The following is a 22830-nucleotide window of genomic DNA, read 5'->3' as shown; positions in this document are numbered from 1 at the left end:
GGGGCGCAGTCCGCCCGGCTGCGACATCGAGACGACAGCCGACCGGGTGTGGGGGGGGAGACCGCGGTGAGAGACAGGGGACCTGGGTTAATAGGAATAGGAGACCTGGGTGGCAGATCGAAGACCAGAGGGAGACGGGGTAGGAGACCTGGTTAAGGGAAGGGTGAGGGAGGGGAGTGGAGACCTGGGAAGAAGAGGGGAGGAGGAGGAAGAGGAGGGGGGAGGAGGAGGAAGAGGAGAGGGAGGAGGGTGCAGCTCTCGGTGGAACACAGAGGCGGGGCCCCGCGACGCTGAGAGGTTTCTGTCGCCGAGACCGCACGGACCCGGCCCGGACTCCCCGGGGCCCGAGAGGGGACCAGCGCGGAACGTGAGGGGGTCTGCTGCTCCTTGCAGCCTCAACAACAACAACATCGTCGTCCTCTTCACCTCCAGCTCCTCCTCCATACGCGCTGCCACCAAGGGGACCCGCGGGGCCCCACTGGAGGCGAGGGCGAACGGTGTCTTAGAGGGGTCCCGTGCTCCGGGCTCCACGAGCGAAGGAGTCCCGTGAGAGGGCCCCGATTTGAGACGTAAGGGGGCCCGCGGTGAGTCGCGTGGACCCCAGGCTAGACGAGTCTCTAGTAAGTAGGAGGGGGGGGGGGAGGTCCCCGGTGGGGGGGAACTCCTCTGAGGGGGTTCCCGGGAGCCATGGGCTGCCCGTGCTCGGTCGAGCGGCGCCCCGACGATCCTGGGCCCCCCAACGGGCCCGTGGCCCCTCACCTCTTTGTGGCCCTGTTCGACTACGAGGCAAGGACCCAGGACGACCTGAGCTTCGTGAAGGGAGACCTGCTGAAGGTCCCCGACGCGGGCCCTGACAGCTGGTGGTACGCGTGGCTCGTGGAGCGCGGGGCCCCCTCGGAGGGGGGCCCCGAAGGGTGGATCCCGGCTAACTACGTGGCGAGGGTGCAGAGCATCGAGGCAGAGCCGTGAGTACGAAGCCCGGGGGGCGCCTGCACCGTCACCCCCTCCCCATTCATCTCTAACCCCCTCCACCCTGAGACCCCCTCCACCCTGAGACCCCCTCCACCCTGAGACCCCCTCCACCCTGAGACCCTCTCCACCCTGAGACCCCCTCCACCCTGAGACCCTCTTTACCCTGAGACCCCCTCCACCCTGAGACCCCCTCCACCCTGAGACCCCCTCCACCCTGAGACCCCCTCCACCCTGAGACCCCCTCCACCCTGAGACCCTCTCCACCCTGAGACCACTTCCACCCTGAGACCCTCTCCACCCTGAGACCCCCTCCACACTGAGACCCCCTCCACCCTGAGACCCTCTCCACCCTGAGACCCCCTCCACCCTGAGACCATCTCCACCCTGAGACCCCCTCCACCCTGAGACCCTCTTTACCCTGAGACCCCCTCCACCCTGAGACCCCCTCCACCCTGAGACCCCCTCCACCCTGAGACCCTCTCCACCCTGAGACCCCCTCCACTCTGAGACCTCCTCCACCCTGAGACCCTCTTTACCCTGAGACCCTCTCCACCCTGAGACCCTCTCCACCCTGAGACCCTCTCCACCCTGAGACCCCCTCCACCCTGAGACCTCCTCCACCCTGAGACCCTCTTTACCCTGAGACCCTCTCCACCCTGAGACCCTCTCCACCCTGAGACCCTCTCCACCCTGAGACCCCCTCCACCCTGAGACCCTCTTTACCCTGAGACCCTCTCCACCCTGAGACCCTCTCCACCCTGAGACCCTCTCCATCCTGAGACCTCTTCCACCCTGCGACCCTCTTTACCCTGAGACCCTCCTCACCCTGAGACCATCTCCACCCTGAGACCCCCTCCACCCTGAGACCATCCCCACCCTGAGACCTCCTCCACCCTGAGACCCCCTCCACCCTGAGACCCTCTCCACCCTGAGACCCTCTCCACCCTGAGACCCTCTTTACCCTGAGACCCTCTCCACCCTGAGACCCCCTCCACCCTGAGACCCTCTCCACCCTGAGACCCTCTCCACCCTGAGACCCCTGCACGGGTCGAGGTTCTATCAGAATTGGCCTCTAATGGCCACCGTCACGACCCTGCCGCTGGTGCTGAGCCCATAGCTGCTGCCAAACCGCTCATCTCCCGTTTCCAGCCATGCAGAGCCAGTAGTGGACATTCCACATTCCTATGGCGGTTAAGGTCGGGGGGGGGGGGTTATATATGGGGCAAACACTGCTTGACCACCCCCACAAAGTGGTTACTCATTTAGTTTATCGACCCAGAACGGAGGAATGATGATGATGGTGGTGCCGGGTGTATCCGAACCCCGCCTGGGCCCTCAGCCTCTCCCAACTGCTGCGTGAACTTCACAGACGAGGGGGGGGGGGGTTGATCGCTCAACTCACTCACTCCGATCTCACAAAGACCCCCGTATAGCCTGAACAGACTGATGGGGCAAGTGCTGTTAGCGAGTAGCACAAACGATGAAGGCCGGAACGGCACACGAGGGGGTGGGTTAGCACCACACCTGGCCGCCTTTGTCTCCCTAGTGGCGATGTTTACTACTACACACCAGGTACTCATTTGAGGTTGAGTCGACCTAGGGGAGGCCCAGGACCGGTTCAGATAATCGTCACCGGGATTGGCCGTGAGCGGGATTGGAATTCGGATCGCCAGGTTCGTAGCGCAGCGTGGCGCTAACCGCTACACCACCGCTCCCTGACGCACACACACAAACTACACACACACGCTGACTACACACACACACAGACTACACACACACACTTACTACACACACACAGACCACACACACACACTGACTACACACACACACACTGACTACACTACACACACACTACACACACACACTACACACACACTACATTACACAGACACACACTACACACAGACACACACTACACACAGACACACACTACACACCCAGACTACGCACACTGACTACACACACATACAGACTACACACACACACTACACACACTGACCACACACACACACTGACTACACACACACTGTCTACACACACGGCGTGGATGCTGGTGGATTGTTGTTCCCCCATGGACTGGATCGGGGTTTGGGGCGAGGACTTCCATGCGCTGGCGCGTGGGGACGCCCAGTTGCGTGCTGGGCTGACGCGGCGCCGTGGCCCGTTCAGGAGCGAGTGGCGTTCTGTGCGGGGGATGGCGGCGCGCCAACTACCTCGCCTGGTGCACAGGAGGTCGTGGGTTCGATCCCGACCCTGACGCCTGCTGCTGTATATTTGGAGTTTGCGTGTCTCTCTCTCTCATCATCCCGGTGGCTAAGAGATGTTAACTACCTCGCCTGGTGTACAGGAGGCCGTGGGTTCGATCCCAACCCTTGACGCCTGCTGCTGTATATTTGGAGTTTGCGTGTCTCTCTCCCCGTGGCCGCGTGGATTTTTCTCGGGGCCCTGCGATTTTCCCTCCACATTTAGAAACATGCTTTGAGAGTATTTTGTTAGCTATGCATTGCTACGTGATACACCACTTCGTCGCGTTATCATTTGTGGCCAGGTCGCTTCTGAAAACGAGCCGTGTAGCCCAGTGGGCCCTTACTGTGGCGCACGACACGACAAACGCGGCTGCTCGAGTTCCCCCGCTCACGTCGAAGTACGAGTGGCGATTATTTGAACCAGCCGCGAAGTCTCCACAAGGTCGTCGGAGCCTCGAACGAGTGCTTCGTGCGATGCGTAAAAAACACGTGAGCACTGAGGAGACAAAGGCGGCCGGGCGTGGTGTTTGGCCGCTCACCCCCCTCCTGTGCCTCGCCGACGCGGTAGCCCCAGCAGTCGGTTCGAGGCTACCAGGGTTACCTTCGTCTGTTTTTATCCGCCTCCCTCCCAGATGTTTGTTTCGTTTGTGGGTTCGGGTTTACACAAGTTTCCTTCATCCTCATCCGCGTCTTTAATTTCCTCACGAAGGCGCCCGCCACATCACCGGCAGGAGGCCGCGCTCCACACCCTGTCGCTGAAGCTCCGCGAGCGAGCGTCGTGAAGCGAGTCGCGCGAAGCGAGTGTCGTGAAGCGAGTAAATGAAGCGAGTGTCGTGAAGCGAGTCACTGAAGCGAGTGTCGTGAAGCGAGATAATGAAGCGAGTGTCGTGAAGCGAGATAATGAAGCGAGTGTCGTGAAGCGAGTCACTGAAGCGAGTGTAGTGAAGCGAGATAATGAAGCGAGTGTCTTGAAGCGAGTCACTGAAGCGAGTGTCGTGAAGCGAGTCACTGAAGCGAGTGTCGTGAAGCGAGTCACTGAAGCGAGTGTCGTGAAGCGAGTCACTGAAGCGAGTGTCGTGAAGCGAGTCACTGAAGCGAGTGTCGTGAAGCGAGTCACTGAAGCGAGTGTCGTGAAGCGAGTCACTGAAGCGAGTGGCGTGAAGCGAGTCACTGAAGCGAGTGTCGTGAAGCGAGTCTGAAGCGAGTGTCGTGAAGCGAGTCATTGAAGCGAGTGGCGTGAAGCGAGTCACTGAAGCGAGTGGCGTGAAGCGAGTCTGTGAAACGAGTCACTGAAGCGAGTCACTGAAGCGAGTGTCGTGAAGCGAGTCACTGAAACGAGTGGCGTCAAGCGAGTCACTGAAGCGAGTGTCGTGAAGCGAGTCACTGAAGCGAGTGTCGTGAAGCGAGTCACTGAAGCGAGTGGCGTGAAGCGAGTCACTGAAGCGAGTGGCGTGAAGCGAGTCACTGAAGCGAGTGGCGTGAAGCGAGTCACTGAAGCGAGTGTCGTGAAGCGAGTAAATGAAGCGAGTGTCGTGAAGCGAGTCACTGAAGCGAGTGTCGTGAAGCGAGATAATGAAGCGAGTGTCGTGAAGCGAGATAATGAAGCGAGTGTCGTGAAGCGAGTCACTGAAGCGAGTGTAGTGAAGCGAGATAATGAAGCGAGTGTCTTGAAGCGAGTCACTGAAGCGAGTGTCGTGAAGCGAGTCACTGAAGCGAGTGTCGTGAAGCGAGTCACTGAAGCGAGTGTCGTGAAGCGAGTCACTGAAGCGAGTGTCGTGAAGCGAGTCACTGAAGCGAGTGTCGTGAAGCGAGTCACTGAAGCGAGTGGCGTGAAGCGAGTCACTGAAGCGAGTGTCGTGAAGCGAGTCTGAAGCGAGTGTCGTGAAGCGAGTCATTGAAGCGAGTGGCGTGAAGCGAGTCACTGAAGCGAGTGGCGTGAAGCGAGTCTGTGAAACGAGTCACTGAAGCGAGTCACTGAAGCGAGTGTCGTGAAGCGAGTCACTGAAACGAGTGGCGTCAAGCGAGTCACTGAAGCGAGTGTCGTGAAGCGAGTCACTGAAGCGAGTGTCGTGAAGCGAGTCACTGAAGCGAGTGGCGTGAAGCGAGTCACTGAAGCGAGTGGCGTGAAGCGAGTCACTGAAGCGAGTGGCGTGAAGCGAGTCGCCTGAAGCGAGTCTCTGAAACGAGTCATTGAAGCGAGTCACTGAAGCGAGTGTCGTGAAGCGAGTCGCCTGAAGCGAGTCTCTGAAACGAGTCACTGAAGCGAGTCACTGAAGTGAGTCTCAGCGTGACGTTTAGCCGTGCGCTCTCGCGAGTCGGGTCCGTCGCGAATGCGCCACCCCGCCGATGGCACACGCTCCGAGTGAGCTCTTTGGGACTGACAACGCTGATTTAATTCTGCCTCGGACTCGACGACAGATCCCAAACATCTGCTGAATCTAAAAAGTCTCTTTTGTTTTAATTTTTACCAGGTAATGCCCACTGCGCCATACAGCTCTTTTTTTCAGAAGCGACGTGGCTATCACGAATGATAGCTCAACGAAGCGTCTCATTACGTGGACATTTACAGCAGCCAAATGTGGAGGGGAAAACCACGGGCAGAGAGACACGCAAACTCCAAATATAAAGCAGCAGGCGTCAGGGTCGGGATCGCGCCCACGACCTCCTGTATACCAGGCGAGGTAGTTAACATCTACTAGCCACCGTGATGATGATGAGAGAGAGAGACACCGCAAACTCCAAATATACAGCAGCAGGCGTCAGGGTCTGGATCGAAACCAACGACCTCCTGTGTACCAGGCGACGTGGTCCACGTCTCCTGGCCACCGCGGCGCTGCCGCTGACCGGGCCGGAGACCCCAGCGTTGAGGCCGCGGGGCACCGCGCGAGGTTTGCGTGTGTCATAGGTCGGGTGTTTATCTTTAATCGGCATGTGTTATTCGCAGCGCCTTCATAGGTTCTTCGTGTGTGTGTCTTTTGCAGCACTGCCAACGCAGGCTCTTTAATTTCTCATTTTGTCGCTATTTGTTTTTCCTTAAAGTCGTGTTGACCTTGGTGGTATTAAAAACCTTGGTGGTATTAAAAACCGTGGTCTCCAGCAAAGTCACGCCCCTTTACCCGACTGTGGTGGGGCTTGTGGCCATGCGGTGCTTTCCTCTGCTTTGGCACAGGGAAGCCGTCTGCATGACTCTCACCGACACTCCTTAAGAGTAAAACAATATCGGCCGTCTTCATGTGTTGTCACAATCAAGAAAATAAAAGAAACAAGCCACAGCCTTGCGACTGTGGCCGCGCAACTCAAACTACGGACCATACACTAAACCGCATGGATGCATAGTGACCCATAGAGATAGAGACCCATAGAGACCCATAGAGATAGAGACCCATAGAGATACAGAACCAGAGACCCATAGCGATAGAGACCCATAGCGATAGAGACCCGTAGCGATAGAGACCCATAGCGATAGAGACCCATAGAGATACAGAACCAGAGACCCATAGAGACCCACAGCAATAGAGACCCATAGAGATAGAGACCCATAGAGATAGAGACCCATAGAGATAGAGACCAATAGAGACCCTTCAAGGGAGTAGGGAGACCCAAACGACACCAACTCTCTCTCCTGCAGGCCTCTTGTCGCTGTGTCCAGCAGCAGACCTCGACGCTGATATCGATCTCATGAGCGTGTCGCCATGCGCGAGAACAGAATCATGAATCTGTGTCGCCACAGTTTTAGGAAATAACTTTTGTTTTCAGTCCATCAGCCTGATTGGGCTTTCCATATCAATGTGAATTCATGCAGCAGCATGCATACTGTCGTTACGTGTGAAGACGCAGAGCGCGGTTCCACTTTGAGTTTCCTTTAGCCATAAATACTCCAAAGCAACACGTGCTGAGCGTGCAGGCGTGCGCGTGTGTGTGTGCGTGCGTGTGTGTGCGTGCGTGTGTGCGTGCATGCGTGCGTGTGTGTGCGTGTGTGTGCGTGTGTGTGCGTGTGTGTGTATGCGTGCGTGCGTGTGTGTGTGCGTGCGTGTGTGCGTGTGTGTGTGCGCGTGTGTGTGTGTGCGTCTGTGTGCGTGCACGCGCCAAGACGACCACATACCACGGTCTGTATGTGTTGAACTTCACGGGCTAATCGGAGGTGCGGTTTGCGGTGTGGTTATGGAAACAGAGGTGAAGCAACGTCAGCCCCGGAGAGAGCACCGCTACAATCCCAGTTACCACGTGGTGTGTGTGTGAGTAAGCCCAGCCACCACGTGGTGTGTGTGTGGCTGAGTAAGCCCAGCCACCACGTGGTGTGTGTGGCTGAGTAAGCCCATCTACCACGTGGTGTGCGTGTGAGAAAGCCCAGCCATCACGTGGCGTGGCTGAGTAAGCCCAGCCATCACGTGGTGTGTGTGTGTGGCTGAGTAAGCCCAGCTACCACGTGGTGTGTGTGTGAGTAAGCCCAGCCATCACGTGGCGTGGCTGAGTAAGCCCAGCCACCACGTGGTGTGTGTGTGAGTAAGCCCAGCCACCACGTGGTGTGTGTGGCTAGTAAGCCCAGCTACCACGTGGTGTGTGTGCCTGAGTAAGCCCAGCCACCACGTGGTGTGTGTGTGTGAGTAAGCCCAGCCACCACGTGGTGTGTGTGAGTAAGCCCAGCTACCACGTGGTGTGTGGCTGAGTAAGCCCAGCAATCACGTGGTGTGTGAGTAAGCCCAGCCATCACGTGGTGTGTGTGTGAGTAAGCCCAGCCACCACGTGGTGTGTGTGTGTGAGTAAGCCCGGCCATCACGTGGTGTGTGTGTGTCCGTGTGGCTGGCTGCGGTCGCACGTGTGTGTTGCTATCGCCGAACCCAACCCATGATCTCGTTACCCACCCTTCTCGTTACCCACCCTCTCGTTACCCACCCTTGCCACGGGAGCTTTGCGATGGTGCGTGGCTGCGTGGTCGCGTATCATGTGGGACGAGCGCTCGCAAAATGTTCACCGACGCTTGTGGGATAGCGGATTGTGGGTTGGCGTTAACGAGTTGGTGCTGCCTGTTCAAGGGCTTGGGAGAGGAGAGACCGTGACGGGTTGGTGCTGCCTGTTCAAGGGATTGGGAGAGGAGAGACCGTGACGGGTTGGTGCTGCCTGTTCAAGGGCTTGGGAGGGGAGAGACCGTGACGGGTTGGTGCTGCCTGTTCAAGGGCTTGGGAGAGGAGAGACCGTGACGGGTTGGTGCTGCCTGTTCAAGGGCGTGGGAAGGGAGAGACCGTGACGGGTTGGTGCTGCCTGTTCAAGGGCTTGGGAGGGGAGAGACCGTGACGGGTTGGTGCTGCCTGTTCAAGGGCTTGGGAGAGGAGAGACCGTGACGGGTTGGTGCTGCCTGTTCAAGGGCTTGGGAGGGGAGAGACCGTGACGGGTTGGTGCTGCCTGTTCAAGGGCTTGGGAGAGCAGAGATCGTGACGAGTTGGTGCTGCCTATTCAAGGGCTTGGGAGGGGAGAGACCGTGACGGGTTGGTGCTGCCTGTTCAAGGGCTTGGGAGAGGAGAGACCGTGACGGGTTGGTGCTGCCTGTTCAAGGGCTTGGGAAGGGAGAGACCGTGACGGGTTGGTGCTGCCTGTTCAAGGGCTTGGGAGGGGAGAGACCGTGACGGGTTGGTGCTGCCTGTTCAAGGGCTTGGGAGAGGAGAGACCGTGACGGGTTGGTGCTGCCTGTTCAAGGGCTTGGGAGGGGAGAGACCGTGACGGGTTGGTGCTGCCTGTTCAAGGGCTTGGGAAGGGAGAGACCGTGACGGGTTGGTGCTGCTTGTTCAAGGGCTTGGGAGAGGAGAGACCGTGACGGGTTGGTGCTGCCTGTTCAAGGGCTTGGGAGGGGAGAGACCGTGACGGGTTGGTGCTGCCTGTTCAAGGGCTTGGGAGGGGAGAGACCGTGACGGGTTGGTGCTGCCTGTTCAAGGGCTTTGGAGGGGAGAGACCGTGACGGGTTGGTGCTGCCTGTTCAAGGGCTTGGGAGGGGAGAGACCGTGACGGGTTGGTGCTGCCTGTTCAAGGGCTTGGGAGAGGAGAGACCGTGACGGGTTGGTGCTGCCTGTTCAAGGGCTTGGGAAGGGAGAGACCGTGACGGGTTGGTGCTGCTTGTTCAAGGGCTTGGGAGAGGAGAGACCGTGACGGGTTGGTGCTGCCTGTTCAAGGGCTTGGGAGGGGAGAGACCGTGACGGGTTGGTGCTGCCTGTTCAAGGGCTTGGGAGGGGAGAGACCGTGACGGGTTGGTGCTGCCTGTTCAAGGGCTTGGGAGGGGAGAGACCGTGACGGGTTGGTGCTGCCTGTTCAAGGGCTTGGGAGAGGAGAGATCGTGACGGGTTGGTGCTGCCTGTTCAAGGGCTTGGGAGAGGAGAGACCGTGACGGGTTGGTGCTGCCTGTTCAAGGGCTTGGGAGGGGAGAGACCGTGACGGGTTGGTGCTGCCTGTTCAAGGGCTTGGGAAGGGAGAGACCGTGACGGGTTGGTGCTGCTTGTTCAAGGGCTTGGGAGAGGAGAGACCGTGACGGGTTGGTGCTGCCTGTTCAAGGGCTTGGGAGGGGAGAGACCGTGACGGGTTGGTGCTGCCTGTTCAAGGGCTTGGGAGGGGAGAGACCGTGACGGGTTGGTGCTGCCTGTTCAAGGGCTTGGGAGGGGAGAGACCGTGACGGGTTGGTGCTGCCTGTTCAAGGGCTTGGGAGGGGAGAGACCGTGACGGGTTGGTGCTGCCTGTTCAAGGGCTTGGGAGAGGAGAGACCGTGACGGGTTGGTGCTGCCTGTTCAAGGGCTTGGGAAGGGAGAGACCGTGACGGGTTGGTGCTGCTTGTTCAAGGGCTTGGGAGAGGAGAGACCGTGACGGGTTGGTGCTGCCTGTTCAAGGGCTTGGGAGGGGAGAGACCGTGACGGGTTGGTGCTGCCTGTTCAAGGGCTTGGGAGGGGAGAGACCGTGACGGGTTGGTGCTGCCTGTTCAAGGGCTTGGGAGGGGAGAGACCGTGACGGGTTGGTGCTGCCTGTTCAAGGGCTTGGGAGGGGAGAGACCGTGACGGGTTGGTGCTGCCTGTTCAAGGGCTTGGGAGAGGAGAGACCGTGACGGGTTGGTGCTGCCTGTTCAAGGGCTTGGGAGGGGAGAGACCGTGACGGGTTGGTGCTGCCTGTTCAAGGGCTTGGGAGAGGAGAGACCGTGATGGGAGGGAATCCCCAAAGTGGAGCAGTGGCAGGGAAGAAGCAGAGAGACGAGGGCCGTGACCTGCGGTGTGGCGGTCGAACACAGCGTGACCCCAAGCACGCAGAGTGTCTCAGACGAGACTCGATTGGCAGATTACTTGGCAGTGGTGCACAATCACAATGAACAGTGCTGTCGTTGATGAGTGTGTTCAGGTTGTTTTGTTTGGTGTCAAACAAATGTTTTCATTTCACCAGGTGAGGCCCGCTGAGCTACGCAGCTCTTTTTCAGAAGCGGCCTGGCCACAAATGAAAGCTCAAACAAATTGACATTCATAGCAGCCAAATACTCTAAACGCGTGCTTCTAAACACATCTTTGCCTTTGCACCTCTCTCTGTGTGTGCGCCTGAAAGCACAAAGCAGACGCGCCTGCATACTGCTCGACATGTGTGTGCCTGGACCGTGCACACATTCTGGGGAGCGGTGGTGTAGCGGTTAGTGCGCTGCGTTGAGGCGAGCGAGCTGGGGGGGCTTAGAGCGCGTTGCGTGCGTTCGCAGCGGCGGCGTGGGGGGGGGGTAGCGCGCCGCGCTGCGAACCCGGCGCTCCGAGTTCCATGCACGGCCAACATCCGTGGCAAATATCCATACCGATCCGGGGCTTCCAGAAACGGAGCAATGTAAGTGAGTAGAACCTGGTGCGCTGTTTATATATCAGCGTCGGGGATGAACAGGCAGCCGGGCGTGTTTTTTTTTTCCCGGCCACACCACCTCCGGGTGGTTCCGTGCCGGCCTGCATGGGTGCTTGCGAACAGCAGTCGCCCTAACAGTGTTTTGAAGGCTGTTTGGGGGAATATATTCCCCTTTTGCATTGAGCCGTGCACCGGCACGCACCTGCGTCTTGCCGGGGTGGTGGTGGTGAGGGAGGGAGGCAGGGAGGGAGGCAGGGAGGGAGGGAGTAATGCCGCAGTCACTGGGGGTGACCGTGGCAGGCCCAGCCGGTGAAACGCGTGCTAACACGACAGCTCGGCACCGCCTCGCTTATAAAGTTTAAACAACGCCGCGGACGGGAAGGGAGATTACTCGTGGAGCTCAGCCTGGCCTCCAGCCCGTCGTGGAGCTCGGCCTGGCCTCCAGCTCGCTAATTAATCTCCCCACGACGCGGCCGGACCCCTGCAACGGAGACGGCGCGAGCAAAGCAGCCGCTTCCCGCACGGCGACGCGGCAGTGTCACTTGTGCACGTACACTGCGTTCATGTTGTTGTTATTGTTCTTATTGTTGTTGACATTATTGTTCCTATGCCGTGTAGGCGCTTGTTATCCCAGGGAAGTCTCACCGAGTCTCAAGGCTCTAGTCTTCAGAGGGCCCTGCCAATGTTGCTCACGCGCAAATCTCAATCGAGCGATTTGCGGTGTAATTTTTAGAATATGGAAAATTTTGGACCGTGACGTCGTCACGCAATGGCAGACTCTTTTTTTTTAAAGAAGCAGACGGTGAACCCGAATGTCACGGTTATAATCCACCCGCGGCATTCACCCCGGATGGCCGGCCGCCTGTGCCACACGCGTTCAACGCGGGTGGATGAGAACCGTGACATTCGATGGAGTCGGTGATGTAGTCAGCGGCGCAAGCACGGCACGCTGGGATTCCCCGTTGCGTTCCGCTGTTGGGGAAGAGGCCGTTGCGCACGCGTGGATTTATCGTGGATTTCCTGGCTCCGTGCTTTGCTCCTGGCCGCTGTTGCCCGACGGCCTCAGCCTCAGCAGCAGCGGCAGCAGCGCACCGAGTCTCAATTATCGGGACCGCTGCTCGGTGGACTTTCTTCTCCGTGGGCACGCACGCTCCGCGCTGACCGCGGCGGGCAAAGCCAATGAAGACATCTCGGATCTGCACGCAAATCTGCGTCGCGGTGGAATAAATGTCAGTGGCATAAAACAAAAGGAGGGAGGGAGGGAGGAGGGAGTTGCCATTCGGCTGTTTCAGGTGGGCGGCGGGGGTGGTGGTCACAGCACAGAAGGTCGCCTGGGTCCGATTCCCAGACTGGGTGGCCGTTCAGCGTCGCGTTTGTGTGATTCGTCCCCGACAGCAAGAGAGAGAGAGATGATGTCGACTGGTATTGCGCAAACAATAATTACGCAGCAAGTTGTTCAATTGGTCAATCAGCAACGTTGTTGGCAGGACCCTCCTGAAACCAACGTTAAATAAAGTTCTCTGTAATTCAATTTGGCTTGGACAAATTACATAAAAAAACGTTCACACACAGGACGTGACTGTGTTTAAGGGTTATTATTGTGGCACTGGTGTGGAAGCGGACACGCGGCTGTACAAGCCAATCGCGAGTTACTGCGCGGACTCTACAGCTCAGCATCGAACCGTGATTGAGATGGGCAAGTCGCCAAGGACGAGGTTGAAGTGATGGAATTCCGCGAGTGAGAACCGCGTTGTGAGTTTCGCCCTCGGTACATTCGACAGGCAAGTGTCGGGTGTTGTAATCTCCTGCCTGTGACCATGTCACTTGGAATGGGCCCCATTTCATCAGCTCACTTTGACCTCTTGACTTCTGTGTCGACTTAAAACACGACACGGCCGTTTTGCCTTCGCACAGCTGATGTCGACGAAGAGCAACAACTGCGATGTTACATTGAGGTGGTGGGGCCAGATGGTTGCGTCAGGAGCAGTGGAGTGTATCGCTTTGACGATGCCTCCTTCGCATAGATCACTGTGTGAGTGTGTGGGTCTCTATGTGAGAGAATGGCTCTGTACGTGAATCGGTATGTCTGTGTGAGTGTGTGGGTCTCTGTGTGAGTGAATGGCTCTGTACGTGAATCTGTATGTCTGTGTGAGACTGTGAGTGTGTGGGTCTCTGTGTGAGTGAATGGCTCTGTACGTGAATCTGTATGTCTGTGTGTGTGGGTCTCTATGTGAATGCATGACTCTGTACGTGATTCTGTATGTCTGTGTGAGTGTGTGGGTCTCTGTGTGAGTGAATGCCTCTGTACGTGAATCTGTATGTCTGTGTGAGTGTGTGGGTCTCTCTGTGAGTGAATGGCTCTGTACGGGAATCTGTATGTCTGTGTGAGTGTGTGGGTCTCTGTGTGAGTGAATGGCTCTGTACGTGAATCTGTATGTCTGTGTGAGTGTGTGGGTCTCTCTGTGAGTGAATGGCTCTGTACGTGAATCTGTATGTCAGTGTGAGTGTGTGGGTCTCTGTGTGAGTGCATGGCTCTGTAAGTGAATCTGTATGTCTGTGTGAGTGTGTGGGTCTCTGTGTGAGTGAATGGCTCTGTACGTGAATCTGTATGTCTGTGTGAGTGTGTGGGTCTCTCTGTGAGTGAATGGCTCTGTACGTGAATCTGTATGTCAGTGTGAGTGTGTGGGTCTCTGTGTGAGTGCATGGCTCTGTAAGTAAATCTGTATGTCTGTGAGTGTGTGGGTCTCTATGTGAGTGAATGACTCTGTATGTAAATCTGTATCTCTAATATATCTCTGTAGATCTCTTCCTCGTACAGCTGATCTTGATGGAGAGCAGCAACTGTATTTATACATTGAGGCGGTTGAGCCAGACGATTGCGTCGGGAATAGTGGAGCTTATTATCGCTGTGATTATCGCCTCTTCCATATTTTCGAATCAGGCATTGAGTCATTATTATTTGTTCCGTGATCTCCTCTGGGTGACCACAGTCGGAGACTGCCAGATAATTTTTCATTTTACACTTGTGCATTAAGTATCGACTTCTGTTGCTGCTATCATTTGTCCGTGGATGTGGTTTAGCGTTGCGGCCCAGAAGCTTCGTGTTGGATCTTTCGCGAGTAGTTTGTGACTCCTTGTGCGAGCATCATCAGGGTTGAAGTTGCATTGTTCGAGATGAAACGCGTGGGTCCAAAAGTGCTTGCGCGACCTTCGAGCGCTGGTGAGATTCTGGTGAACGGGGAGACGACGTTTTCCACGATTCGCTGGATTTTACCTTGGAGGATTGTGTCCGTCTGGATCTCGCTGAGCTGCATTGGCTTTTGGTTGCTGAACGATTATATTACAAGGTCGCGCTCATTACACACAAAGTGCTTGCCACAAATTAACGCAAATACCTTGCTGATCTCATCATAGAGCATAACCCATCACGCAAACTCCAGCCATCCTCGCAGCAGATGTTGCCTAAACATCGAACAAAGATGGTCACCGCATCGCGCGCTTTCAGATGCGCTTCTGCGGCCATCTGGAACGCTCTTCCTTCCGATATTAGGAAGCCACTGGAGTTGTGCACTTTTAAATCTAAATGTAAAACTAATATCATTAGAACTGCTTTTTTGTGTTTAGTTTGTTGTGCTTCCCCCGCACCTCCGATTAGCACGGTTGGCTTCGTATGGTGTGAAATCAGTTCAACGTCCATAAATACATACATCGCAACGAATGGATGGGGGAACGAGGTGCAACAACACGGGAGACCAGGGTGCTGGTGTCGACTTGAGCGTTCCAGTGTTGCACCAACGCATTGCAGTGTTCAGTTGGAAATCATCAACAAGTCGAGTGTGGCCTCATCTGGTCCACAGAGGCGCTTCCCGATGCTTGTGGCCCAGCGCTGATGTCCATAGCTCTAGCACTGATGTCTGTAACATCGGCGCTGATGTCTGTAGCGCTGTTGTCTCTAGCGGTAGTGTTGATGTCTCTAGTGCTAGCGCTGATGTCCGTAGTATCGGCGCTGATGTCCGTAGCGCCAAGTGCTGATGCTCCTTCCAGGCTTGTACTTGGCCAGTTTCGTCTTCGTCGCCTTAGCGGCCACCTTCGTCAGGTGGTCATGCGAGATTACCGCGTGCCTCCAGCTTCGCTCCCACATCGCTCGGAGCGGTGGCGTGTTGTCGCGCGGTGCTGCCGCAACAGGACGCTGCACCGAGTGATGGAAGCCGATGGCTCTACGACGGCGTTTCTCAAACTTGTTGTCACCCGCGGACCACTCGGCCAATGCAAACATTTCCGCAGACCACCCAGCCCAGCCCCCCCGAACCCCTGGTGACAAAACGCATTCGCTTCTTTCTCTCTAAATACCACTCAGACAAAATGATTCATAAAAACCTTTTTTTTTTACGCAGCTATAAGGATATTTTGAGGGGGAGGGGGTATTGAGAGCTTAGGGTTAGGGTAGTTTAATCAGGGCAGTTTACCTCAAATATTAATGACTGTTCGAAAAAAATGTGTATAAACGTCGTCATTATTGTCCGCATCAACCTGCATTTGCATCACAGCCACACGGACCACCTGGAGGAGCGTCACAGGCCAACGCCGCTGGTCCCTGGGACCGCTCTCTGAGAACCTCTGCCCTCGAGGGCCAAAGAAGCCACATTTCTCACCAGCAGAGAGATACTCAGTTTGCTGAGCGCAGGCCCAGACGCCCAATATGCCAAATTCCCATAAAACAAACAACGTTATCAAAGTTGCAAAAAAGTGGAATGCGTTTCTCAATTGAGACGAGTTATTATTTGTCAGCGCTTGGGGGAAAGCAACGGTGGTGGCAGGGGAACTCTCCAGTGGAGCAGTGCAAGACGAAGACGCAGACAGAAAACTATTGTCACCTGCAGTGTGGTGAGTGACCTGCAGTGTGGTGAGTGGGTGGGTGATCTGCGGTGTGGTGATTGAGTGAGTGGGTGGGTGACCTGCAGTGTGGTGAGTGAGTGGGTGAGTGAGTGACCTGCAGTGTGGTGAGTGAGTGGGTGAGTGACCTGCAGTGTGGTGAGTGGGTGGGTGACCTGCAGTGTGGTGAGTGAGTGGGTGGGTGACCTGCAGTGTGGTGAGTGGGTGGGTGACCTGCAGTGTGGTGATTGAGTGCGTGGGTGACCTGCAGTGTGGTGAGTGAGTGGGTGGGTGACCTGCAGTATGGTGAGTGGGTGGGTGACTTGCAGTGTGGTGAGTGAGTGAGTGGGTGGGTGACCTGCAGTGTGGTGAGTGGGTGGGTGACCTGCAGTGTGGTGAGTGAGTGGGTGGGTGACCTGCAGTGTGGTGAGTGAGTGGGTGGGTGACCTGCAGTATGGTGAGTGGGTGGGTGACCTGCAGTGTGGTGAGTGAGTGGGTGAGTGACCTGCAGTGTGGTGAGTGGGTGGGTGACCTGCAGTGTGGTGAGTGAGTGAGTGGGTGAGTGACCTGCAGTGTGGTGAGTGGGTGAGTAGGCTTTCACGACCAATATCATCCACAATATTACGGCTGATAACCGTGTGGCTAAGATGATACAAGTCAGTTTGGTCGGGCGAGCCCTCGGCATTGGTAGAGGAATCAACGGGTGGGGTTCATGATACCAGTGACCGTCGTCGTAGCAATAGAAGATTGAGGCGGTCGAGTGATTCAGAAGTCAGAGCACTGAGCCGGCAATGCTGAGGACCTGGGTTCTAATGGAAATAATCCGGGTCTTGAGTGTTGTGAGTTGATGGCCCTGCCACCGGTGTCTCTTACAGAGACCCGTTGACTCACAGAGACACTCACATCGACTGGGTAGTGATTAAACCGCGTTCTCAAGTGGAGTGAGTTAATGGTCCCAGCCCAGTCACCAATAACTGCACACATAAACACCTATCCTATTTAACGTGTTTCTGTACTTTTGGCTAAAATTTGGGTGCCTCGGTGGCGAGATGTTAACTACCTCGCCTGGTATACAGGAGGTCGTGGATTCGATCCCAACCCTGACGCCTGTATATTTAGAGTTCGCGTGTCTCTCTCCCCGTGGTCGCGTGGATTGTTTTTTCCCGGTTTTCTGGTTTTTCCCTCCACGTCCGGAATCAACACGCGTTTAGAGTGTTTGGCTGCTATAAATGTCCACGTGATAAGCCACTTCGTTGAGCTATCATTTGTGGCCAGACCGCTTCTGAAAAAGAGCTACGTAGATTAGTAGGGCTTGCCTGATAAAATAAAAAATAGTTTGTCGTTAAAATTCCAGCTCTGGGAAGTAAAATCATGTTTAATTGTCGCGTGATGAACATTTCTCTCATATAGCAGAGCGAGTGGGAAAGGGCAGCCCTCTGCTGTGGACCAGGGGTCGTTTGAGGGATCTCAGAGGTAGTTCAGTGATATCCGTTTGAATTAAAATCCAGCAGGCCCCAAGTCTAACAGAGAGGGTTCCTTGCCTTCAAACATCTGCCAGTTCACCAGCATTGGTCCAAGCAAGCCCCTCCGTGCAGTGGTCCCTCGGTTTACGATGCCATCGAGTCATGATATTTCGATGAATGATCCGCCTCCAATAGGTTGCCCCCATTGTTTCGATTAGCGATGCGTTTACGATATCACGCGGCCGCCAATTTCGGTCAATCGGGGATTGGTGCCAAGTTTCAGTGTTCCGGTGACAATACGCATTGCGTTATTGTGTATTTAGCGGTTTGTGTACGAGCTCCCGTACGAGGCTGAGGCGCAGTGACTCTGCTATTGAGCAGATGAGGGTGAGGGCGGCAGTCCCCAACACATCAGCTCATGCACCCCAGAGGTTGTTCCTGGAAGATTCTGCAGCAGGGCGATTCTTGATTTGGCCTTTCCACAGGTCTGTTTGATGTGGGGCTTGAAGGTCAGGGTTCTATCCATGACCCCTAGATATCCTGCCGTGGGGTCATAGCGCACTGGGCGACCACAGGAGGACACTTCAAGGGGTGGCACCTGCTGAGTGATTGTTCAGGTGGAAAGCGCTTGTGGTGGTTTTGGAGGGATTTAGTCGAAGTCTCCCATGACAGAAATATGTCTCCAATAAAGATCAGCTGTTAGGATATTGGCAATGTTCTCGGGGTTGGTGTCCAGTGCAGTAAAGGCTGTGCTATCAGCATCGTGAACTTGCCTGATGATGTGCATGGCAGGCCACTGATCTATATAAATGTTACTTAGTGGCGGTGCTCGTACTGAGCACTGAGGGAGGCCAATGTTCATGGTTCTCTTGCGGCGGTGTTCACCAGCGAGCTGCACCCTGAGAGTGCGGTTGCTGAGCGCTCGCGTCGAGTATGTTTCTGGCCATTATAGGAGGGCCTTTCTTTTGGCATTCAGCTCTCGGGCTCACATCTGCATTCGCATTGACGACGGCCATTTGGGCGACATGACGGTGACCCTTGTGTTTAACGGTCACGCGAGGACCCGACGCGCCTGGGGCCACCACGCGGAGGCGTCGACCGTCTCCCGCTTAATGTCGAAACCGGTCCTGAGTTTTGCTTTGTGTTGAACCAATGCTGCTGAAAGAAAAAAAAAATCACTGCCAGCCTGTTAAAGGCTACACGGGGGATCTTTGTCTCCACGTGTGTAGGAGTGTTTGTGTGTGGGCGGCTGCGCGTGTTGTGGGAAGCGGTCGTGTAGTGGTGGGTGAACTGCACGACGAACCCGGTGACGCCAGTTTCATTACCCCTCGCAAGCAACAACAGTGGCGAATATTGAACCGATTCTGAGCCTCCCCTATGTCGACTCAGCCTTAAACGAATACCTGTGGTGTTGTGTAAAAAGCAGCATTGGCGCGTGTCGTGCCGGCCGCCTTCATAGGCGGTGCTCGCTAAGACCTCAACAATCTGTTCAAGGCGACACCGGGGATCTTTGTCTGTTGTTGGGGTTCGTGGCAGTGGCTGTGTGAGTGCGCGTGCGCACGCGTGCCCCGTGTGTCGTTGCCTCACGTCCTGTTTGGCCTGCGAGCGACCCGAACCCAGGAAAGCGGGGGCCAAGGCCAGGAAGTGGCGCCTCTGGAAGCCGCGGCTTCGTTCTCGCAGCCGCTCTCCTGACACGCGGGGAAGCATGACAACAACCACCATCGCCCGTGCCACACGTGCCGCTGTGGTGTGTGTGATGCTGGCTGCTCTCAGATACGCTGCAACAACAAACAAACTCAACACACTCATCAACAACACCACCGTGGTGTTGAAATAAAACAATATCGCCAACGTTTCGGGCAATGGTCCTTCTTTATAAAACATCTTTTCCGGCCACAGCATAGTTGCCGAGTGTGTTGAGAGGTATTGTTAATTCAGCTTGCGTAGCCCTTCCAAGGCAATAGCAGCAAATCATTTACACCAAACAAGATCCGTTATCCCGCAAGCATCTGTGAATTTGTGAGTGCACATCCGACTTAGCCACACACACCACGTGGTAGCTGGGCTTACACACACCACGTGGTGGCTGGGCTTACTCACACACACAGACCACGTGGTGGCTGGGCTTACTCACACACACACCACGTGGTGGCTGGGCTTACACACACACACCACGTGGTGGCTGGGCTTACTCACACACACACCACGTGGTGGCTGGGCTTACTCAGCCACACACACCCACGTGGTAGCTGGGCTTACACACACAGACCACGTGGTGGCTGGGCTTACTCACACACACACCACGTGGTAGCTGGGCTTACTCAGCCATACACACACACCACGTGATGGCTGGGCTTACTCAGCCACAAACCACGTGGTGGCTGGGCTTACTCAGCCACACACCACGTGGTGGCTGGGCTTACTCAGCCACACCACGTGGTGGCTGGGCTTACTCAGCCACACACACCACGTGGTGGCTGGGCTTACTCAGCCACACCACGTGGTGGCTGGGCTTACTCAGCCACACACACCACGTGATAGCTGGGATTACTCAGGCACACACACCACGTGGTGGCTGGGCTTACTCAGCCACACACAACACGTGGTAGCTGGGCTTACTCACACACACACACCACGTGGTGGCTGGGCTTACTCACACACACACCACGTGATGGCTGGGCTTACTCACACACACACCACGTGGTGGCTGGGCTTACTCACACACACCACATGGTGGCTGGGCTTACTCACACACACACCACGTGGTGGCTGGGTCCGCAGTAATGCTATCACTGGGGATGATGTCACCTGCACGCTCAGCACGTGTTGCCGTAGAGCATTGTGGCTAAATGGAAATCTGAGCAGAAGCGCGCTCTGTGTCTGCACATGGAACGACAGCCGTGCGTGAGCTTTAGTCACTCAGCCTGTGCGGGCACAAATGCTGAATTAATATTGGTCTGGAAAGCCATTAAATTGGACTATAGCACAATTTATTTATATTGTGGGAAAACAACAGAATTATGATAATATATGAAGACGATATTGAACGAATCCCAATGCAAAAAATACTTTGGTCAATAACGATGTTTCAAAATGTAATAGTTGATGTTTCTGGCTAAGTCTCTTCTTCATAACACAGTTTTTAAATAGGAATATACATTGTCACCTAATGGTAGCTACTGGCTAGCAGACAAACCCGTCAATAATCACAAAGTGTGGCTATTAAAAAAATAATTGACAATTCAAACATTGCTGGCACAAGGAGGACAAAGAAGCCACAATCGTGGTGCTCAATGGCTACAAACAATGTAACTATTCGTATGACTATTTGGAAATAAACTGATCAGAAAACATTTGCAAATGTAAATCCCATCAGGCCACATGGAGTAAAGAAATGGAGTCTCCAGTTATTTCTTGACTTAAAGCTTTCGTGACTGCAGGAATTCACATTCTTTGGGTCTTTCGGTGAAGTCAAGTAGAAAGAAAAAAACATTAAATAATAGTATACGACGTTTCGATTGCAACACAAGCAATCAACATCAGGTACGAATGAAAGAGAAAATAAACCTAGTAAACTGAAAAATATAATGCAATACAACACAGAGAGTCGGCTAACATAACAGTCAACACCCTACCTGGTTGATGGCGTTCTTCCAAAGATTGCTAAATTTGAGAGAGAGACAAAACACAGACACGGAGACACACAGACAGACACACAAGCAGAGAGAGACAACACAGAGACACACAGAGAGAGACACACATAGGCACACTGAGAAACAACGCCTCTGTGTCGAGGCCTTAAATAGAGAGAGACGGGGCAGAGAGAGGGGGGGGGGTAGATAAATGAGAATGTCAATGACAGATTTGGAGCTTTCGTGACTGCAGGAAATACTAGAGCGACAACACGAGGACACGGAGAGAGAGAGAGAGAGAAAACACACTTAATCAAACAAACTTAGTAAAATTTTGAAATGTAATGCAATGCAACACAGAGAGTCGGTCATTACATTACAAAAAAAGCTGTTGAGTGTTAATGTGATGGCGCTGTGAGTGGCAGATTTGTGCCAGATACAGTGAGGGAAAAGGGTATTTGATCCCCTACTGATTTTGTACGTTTGCTCACTGTCAAAGAAATGATCAGTCTATAGTTTTAATGGTAGGTTTATTTGAACAGTGAGAAACAGAATAACAACAAAAAGATCCAGAAAAACGCATGTCAAAAATGTTATAAATTGATTGGCATTTTAATGAGGGAAATAAGTATTTGACCCCCTCTCAATCGGAAAGATGTCTGGCTCCCAGGTGTCTTTTAGACAGGTAACGAGCCGAGATTAGGAGCACACTCTTAAAGGGAGTGCTCCTAATCTCAGCTTGCTACCTGTATAAAAGACACCTGTTCACAGAAGGAATCAATCAGATTCCAAACTCTCCACCATGGCCAAGACCAAAGAGCTATCCAAGGATGTCACGGACACGATTGTAGATCTACACAAGGCTGGAATGGGCTACAAGACCATCGCCAAGCAACTTGGTGAGAAGGTGACAACAGTTGGTGTGATTATTCGCAAATGGAAGAAACACACACCACGTGGTAGCTGGGCTTACTCAGCCATACACACACACCACGTGATGGCTGGGCTTACTCAGCCACAAACCACGTGGTGGCTGGGCTTACTCAGCCACACACCACGTGGTGGCTGGGCTTACTCAGCCACACCACGTGGTGGCTGGGCTTACTCAGCCACACACACCACGTGGTGGCTGGGCTTACTCAGCCACACCACGTGGTGGCTGGGCTTACTCAGCCACACACACCACGTGATAGCTGGGATTACTCAGGCACACACACCACGTGGTGGCTGGGCTTACTCAGCCACACACAACACGTGGTAGCTGGGCTTACTCACACACACACACCACGTGGTGGCTGGGCTTACTCACACACACACCACGTGATGGCTGGGCTTACTCACACACACACCACGTGGTGGCTGGGCTTACTCACACACACCACATGGTGGCTGGGCTTACTCACACACACACCACGTGGTGGCTGGGTCCGCAGTAATGCTATCACTGGGGATGATGTCACCTGCACGCTCAGCACGTGTTGCCGTAGAGCATTGTGGCTAAATGGAAATCTGAGCAGAAGCGCGCTCTGTGTCTGCACATGGAACGACAGCCGTGCGTGAGCTTTAGTCACTCAGCCTGTGCGGGCACAAATGCTGAATTAATATTGGTCTGGAAAGCCATTAAATTGGACTATAGCACAATTTATTTATATTGTGGGAAAACAACAGAATTATGATAATATATGAAGACGATATTGAACGAATCCCAATGCAAAAAATACTTTGGTCAATAACGATGTTTCAAAATGTAATAGTTGATGTTTCTGGCTAAGTCTCTTCTTCATAACACAGTTTTTAAATAGGAAT

The 22830-nt window shown here is 54.7% G+C and overlaps 1 protein-coding gene across 1 annotated transcript in view; it reads left to right on the top strand.

The window, feature by feature from the left end:
- The first annotated feature begins 649 nt into the window (after positions 1–649).
- LOC144726630 (tyrosine-protein kinase Src42A-like) overlaps positions 650–22830 on the top strand; it is a 71985-nt gene continuing 49804 nt past the window's right edge. The window contains exon 1 of the mRNA XM_078605363.1: positions 650–965. Within this exon, the coding sequence (XP_078461489.1) occupies positions 688–965 (278 nt within the window). The 5' untranslated portion in view covers positions 650–687. The remainder of the gene's footprint in view (positions 966–22830) is intronic.

Source organism: Lampetra planeri, chromosome 24 (assembly GCF_965212315.1).
Source record: "Lampetra planeri chromosome 24, kcLamPlan1.2.h2, whole genome shotgun sequence".
Lineage (NCBI taxonomy): Eukaryota > Metazoa > Chordata > Hyperoartia > Petromyzontiformes > Petromyzontidae > Lampetra > Lampetra planeri.
This window is presented reverse-complemented; position numbering and strand designations above follow the sequence as displayed.